General features: G+C 38.9%; 1 protein-coding gene across 3 annotated transcripts in view; it reads left to right on the top strand.

The window, feature by feature from the left end:
• Positions 1-6,000, top strand: part of C3H11orf74 (chromosome 3 C11orf74 homolog) — a 65,009-nt gene that overhangs the window by 36,821 nt on the left and 22,188 nt on the right. For all 3 annotated transcript variants that reach the window (XM_029536507.1, XM_029536506.1, XM_021194845.2), the window contains 2 exons: positions 3,211-3,368; positions 4,361-4,432. In XM_029536507.1, the coding sequence (XP_029392367.1) occupies positions 3,211-3,368; positions 4,361-4,432 (230 nt within the window). The remainder of the gene's footprint in view (positions 1-3,210; positions 3,369-4,360; positions 4,433-6,000) is intronic.

Here is a 6,000-nt window from a genome sequence, read left to right as displayed (position 1 = left end):
CCCTCCCTCCCTCCCTCCCTCCCTCTGTCTCCTTTTAGCAGGTTTCTTTGGCATGGCTTGAGTAGTACCAACATCTTATGGTCTCCAAGCAATCCGGGTTTCACCCTCACAGCTTCATGCAGTGTCCTCTCTGGGTCTGTATGCAATGACTGCCCTGACACATACCTGGCTTCAGTGACTTTCCTTAATGATGCAGGAAGATTCCTCCAGCCTGTTTCTATATCCTTCTTGATTCTAAATCCAGATCCATGTGGCAGAAGCTGCAGCTTCTGTTGGGGTTGGGACCCAGGCCCCTCCATGAATTATATTTGTGCACGATTTCTGTTGTTTTAGGTGTAACTTCCTCAGTCCTTTTCCTTTCCCAGTTTGCTGGATTGTTTGGGTGGAATCTTGCTGTGAGGGCACCACTCCCCATATTCCATTTAGCGGCAAGCTTTTCTTTCAGCTTCTCATCTCCTTGAGCACAAGATCTGGCGCTAACATTGTATTTCCTGGTGCTCTTTTTCTCCTCAAACTAAAGCTTCACACTTCTCTTTGCTCCACTTGTTCCTTCTCATTATAGATCTGCACAAGAGTAATCACTAATAACCACTCAACACAAGACTCTAGACTGTCTTCAAATCTCCTCTGTGAAAGCCATTAATCCCCAAATCTTCAGTTTATCTTCAGGCAGATTTTTAGGAAAAGGAGAAAAGCTACCACATTTTTTAAAAACCAAAATATCATGAGAATAGTTTCTAGTCTAGCTGATAATGTTCTTCCCCCCTGAGTCCCCACAGTTTATATTACCATCTTCATACTACTAATTGGGGGCTTGCTTATAGTTTCAGAGGGCTAGACTATTACCATGGTAGGAAACAGACAGGCATGGTGCTGAGAGATTTACATTCTGATCCACAGGCAGCAGTCAGAGAGGGAAACTCAGTCTACTGTAGGCTTTTGAAACTTCAAAGCCCACCCCCCCAGTGACACACAGTCTCCAACAAGGCCACACCTATGCTAACAAGGGCATCTCCTTCAATCCTTCCAAAATAGTTCCAACCATTGTGGCTAAGTATTCAAATATTTGAGCCAATGGAGGTCATCTCATCGAAACCTGTCTCATAAGGTTCCAACTGGACCCTCATCAGACTGTGAGCATGAAAGCATGAACTGCAGATTTTGTTGTCATGGAAGTTATGTTTCAAAGGAAATAAGTATGGTGGCTCTGCTGTGCTAGGCTTTTAGAGACCTATCTCCAGATCACAGATAAAATAAATCCCTGGGACATTTTCATCATAGTCTAGTTAGGACATGGCATAGAATTCCCCAACCAGGGATGGCTTGATACTGACCACATGACTGTTTTATAATCCTCTATCACTTCTTAAATATATGTGATTGACACAGTGAATTAGTTTATTTATTTATTTATTTTAAATATAGGTATCCTGAAGCCTTGACTCTTCTTTGACTGTAGAAAGCTTTTATTTATTTTTTAAATTTTCTTTCCCTTTTACTTATTGTGTTTCTTTCCTATTTTGCGCTGCAAGGATTTTTCCTCTTGTTTTACTCAAAGCAGCAGTTAGGCTGAGTTTTAGCCTCAGAAGGGCCTGGGTTCAAATCCCAGTGCTTATTTCCCAGCTACTTTATCTTGGACACATGATTTAATCTTGAGTAGTAATCCTCTGGGAAGATTCATGAAATGCTCAGAAAAGGACTCTCAATACTCAGTGACTTTTAACCATTATTAATTTCAATATTGCTAATTGTATTAATTGTTTCATTGGTTGCAATTAGCCCATGGGAATGCATACATGAAAAAAAATGAAATAATAGGTGTCTTAGTCAGGGTTTCTATTCCTTCACAAACATCATGACCATGAAGCAAGTTGGGGAGGAAAGGGTTTATTCAGCTTACACTTCCACATTGCTGTTGATCACCAAAGGATGTCAGGACTGGAACTCAAGCAGGTCAGGGAGCAGGAGCTGATGCAGAGGCCATGGAGGGATGTTCTTTACTGGCTTGCTTCCTCTGGCTTGTTCAGCCTGCTCTCTTATAGAACCAAGACTACCAGCCCAGAGATGGTCCCACCCACAAGGGGCCCTCCCTCTTGATCACTAATTGAGAAAATGCCTTACAGCTGGATCTTGTGGAGGCATTTCCCCAACTGAAGCTCCTTTCTCTGTGATAACTCCAGTCTGTGCCAAGTTGACACAAAACTAGCCAGTACAACAACTGATTCTATTTTGTTCCCCCAATTTCTATTCATGGTATCATAGATTGTTAGTCTCTTAATTTTGAATTAATCTTAGGTTCTTTTCTTATTTTAAGGAAAAACAATAGCTGTGCATAGATTTAATACAGAGGTATTACATATACATGCAATATACATACATACATATATATGCTAATAGTATATATTTGTTCTTTTTGTTAGGCTTTATCTGTGTAGCCCTGGCTGTCCTGGAACTCACCTGTAGACCAGGCTGGCCTCAAACTCACAGGGATCTGCCTGTCTCTGCCTTCTGAGTGCTGGAATTAAAGGCATGCACCACCACCACCCAGTATTGCTTATAATTGTAAATAGTTAAGAATGAACATTGACTAAGTAGACTCTCTTACATTTATATAATAATTTTCTCTAACTAATAAAATTTATGTAGAAAAATATTTATGACATAAAATATTGACAAATTAAATTTATAATTTATGTATTCTATTTTGAATTTTTGAAGTGCATGGATATGTAAAAGATGCACAGATAAGCAATCAGAACATTTTATTGTGGTTATTCTGTTGTGTACGATTAAAAGGCTACTTTTCATATTTGCTCTTTTCCTTATACTGTGTGAAAAAGTAGTCATACGTCGCTTCCATATGAGGAAAAAAACTCCAAACTTAACGGAAAATGAGATAAATAGTGTCTGAAGTTCTTGAGAGAATTATACTTTCTTGAACTTTTAAACAATGATAAAAATAGTACTGGGTATATAGTAGACAATATTCATTGAGTGTCCAAGTTGTGTTATCTTTCTATGCAATTTTAGAATATTTTAATATATTTAAGAGGACCTAAAGGCTTCAAGAAACTTTACTTATATAGTTCTTTGAAAAGTATTCTTTTTTGGGGGAGGGGGAGTGGTTAAGGAGAAAATTTTCTGGTAAACACGAAAGAAATCAACTTGATCACATAGAGTATTTTTAATAACTCATAACTATCATTTCAGAGAATAATGTGGCCAAATGGGGAGCACATGGAACTGATTCATTAGAAAATATATTTTCTACTGTAAAATGGAATCATAAAATTGAATCGAATGGTCGTCATGTTAGAAATACAACCATCTTTCTTCACGCTTCATCGGAACACTCGGAAGAGGACCAGGTAATTCTGTCTTACATTTATAGAAACTGCTTGAAGAAGAAGAAAGCATTCTTCTTAGAATTGGAACAGCACTCTGTTGAGAATCAAGTCCTTACATGCCAGTGTTTGGTTATCTTTAATTTTTGGTAAAAACTCTTAGGGACTTGCTATGTGTAAATGCTTCATGAAATTATATATTTTGCTTTTAACAAGAGTTCCCTTTTTCACTTCTTTGTATAAAATGGACTTACTTTTACCTGTCCTAAGTTTATCATGTTTAGACATAAAGTAGAAGCTACTATTTTGCTTTTTCTAAGATTTGGTTCCTAGATATTAGATGCTATCTTCTAAATGTCAAGACTTTATTGACACTATTCATCTATTCCTGTTTGGCAATTGTGTTTAATTATCAAGGAGTAATAATTCATTGTGTTTTCTTTTTTAAGCTATTTGAGTTCTGATTAGTTTTCTAAAGTCATTTGAGTTTCTATTTCTTTTTTAGGATGTTTTCCATATGATAATATATACAGAATTACAAGAGATTTTGATTTTACAAGGGATCAGAAGTCTCTGTGATAGAAATGAATTTGTATAGAACACTTTTGTATATAACCCCCTTGCTGCTGGTGATGACTGTGAGCTGTGAATTGTTTTTCATAAAGGATCCACACTCTCCTGGTGATGATGGAGATATAGTAAATATGGAGAGGCCTAGAACTGTTAAATTGCCCTGTCCTCTCGTACCTTGAAAACACTGTAGCAGTGGTCTCTGATTTGTGCATCAGAGGTTTATTGGGAGATGGCCTAGGAGATGGAGGAGCTACCTGTTTTATACACAGGCATGCTTGGGTTAACTAATCTGCTATATGGTAGATGAGACTAGGTTACCAGAATTGCAATGAGACTTGTTGAAACCTTCTCCTTCACCACTGCTCTAGCTTAGAGTCTGGCCTTTCACAAATAGCTAGGAATATAACCATTAATTCTTGTCTGTGTGTTCTTACTGTTTTCAGATTGTGATTGATGAAGGCCACAAAGTTGGTAGTTCCTTTCAAGGTGATATGGCCAGGGCTGGAAGGGTGAAGGTAAGGCCTGATTCAGTTTCCTACCGTGGGAAGAATACACAGCAGACAAATTAACTGTATTAGCAACTTTTCTGTTTCTGTGATGAGTCACCATGACCACAGCAATCTTGAAGAAACGAGTGTATTTGGGCTTATGGTTCCAGAAGGATAAAAGCCTTACATGGTGCGGAGGCATAATAACCAGCAGCAGGAAGCAGGAAGCCAGGAACGCAAATCCTCACCCACAAGAGGGAAGCAAAGAGAGTACATGAGAGAAAGGCAGGGCCTTTTACTCCTAAAGCCTACTTCCTGTGACAAACTTCTTCCAGCAAGACCTTGCCTCCTAAACCTCTCCAAACAGCATACTGACTGGGTACCAAATAATCAATTTCTAGAGCCTATAAGAGACACCTCTTACCAAGCTACCATATAAGCCAGTAGACACACACTAGATTCTTGATTTCCTTTGTACAAAACTGGATGAGACCAGATTTTATCCTTGAAAGGATTTTTTTTAGTTGGTGTTGGAATATCTAAACTGTTCGTGCTTGACTGGATGCTAGATCTTTTGCCCTTTTAACAGAAGGAAAGGACTTTCTAGCATAATCATTAAGAAAAAAGATGCTATAATGTAACTGATTCTCAAATTTCAATATTGAAACTGTCAGACGAATTTTGCTGTTGAGTATGTATGTCAAGTAATAGTTGCAGTTACTTGCTTAGAACCATGGAAGCTACCTTTTGAACTTTCTATGGGGTCAGTGTGGTCTGACTGCTACATATTCAGCTCAGGACAGGAAGATATAACCGGTCTTGAATTGCAGTTAAGGAATCTCAGTTTATAATTTTAAGGTACATGCTAAGTCTATGGTCAGGTTGTGAGCATAAAATGGATGGTGACCTTGTGCCTTTATACATTCCATGTGCCAGCATTTTCTTATTTATACTCTTTGATAGTCCTCTGAGATGCATTGGCTTGTAAATCTGAAATGCCTCATTGTCAGTGTGCATTGGTATTCTATGTGGAGTAGTTCTTCACTGAAATGCTGCTATTGGGTCTAGGAAGGTCATTTGCTGTGCTTTTTACCATTGAAGTAGTCCTCAGATGTACTTGCCTGAGAGAGAGCGAGCACTTGATATTTTGTCCTCCTTACCTCTCCTGTGATTTACCTGGGCAGGGTGATTTTGTTCTGAATGAACGTTTCTTTCCTGCTCGCTTTAGTTTTCTCTCTGGCTCTCCAGAGTGCTGTAAGACAGCATGCTATGAGGAAGGATGGTAGCTCAGCACCACCACCAGCACCAAACCAGGAGCCTGCTGTCTCTGATAGTGATGTTAAAAATCCTGGGGAGAAAATTTGTTAATCTGAAATGCCTCATTGTCAGTGTGCAATGGGAAGTGCTATTCTATGCGAAATAGTCCCTTACAAGAAACCTCTCAGCCTGGTGTGTGTCTCCCTTCACTGTAGAAAACAGACTACAGTGTTGTAAAGCCCCGGACTTGCAATTGTCTTGCTTTCTTCAGTAGAAAAAGCTTGTGGACAGGGCCTTGAGAGTTCACAGAAAAGCATACCCAGCCTTCAACAGAGTGC

The sequence above is a fragment of the Mus pahari genome, chromosome 3 (genome assembly GCF_900095145.1).
Source record: "Mus pahari chromosome 3, PAHARI_EIJ_v1.1, whole genome shotgun sequence".
NCBI lineage: Eukaryota > Metazoa > Chordata > Mammalia > Rodentia > Muridae > Mus > Mus pahari.
This window is presented reverse-complemented; position numbering and strand designations above follow the sequence as displayed.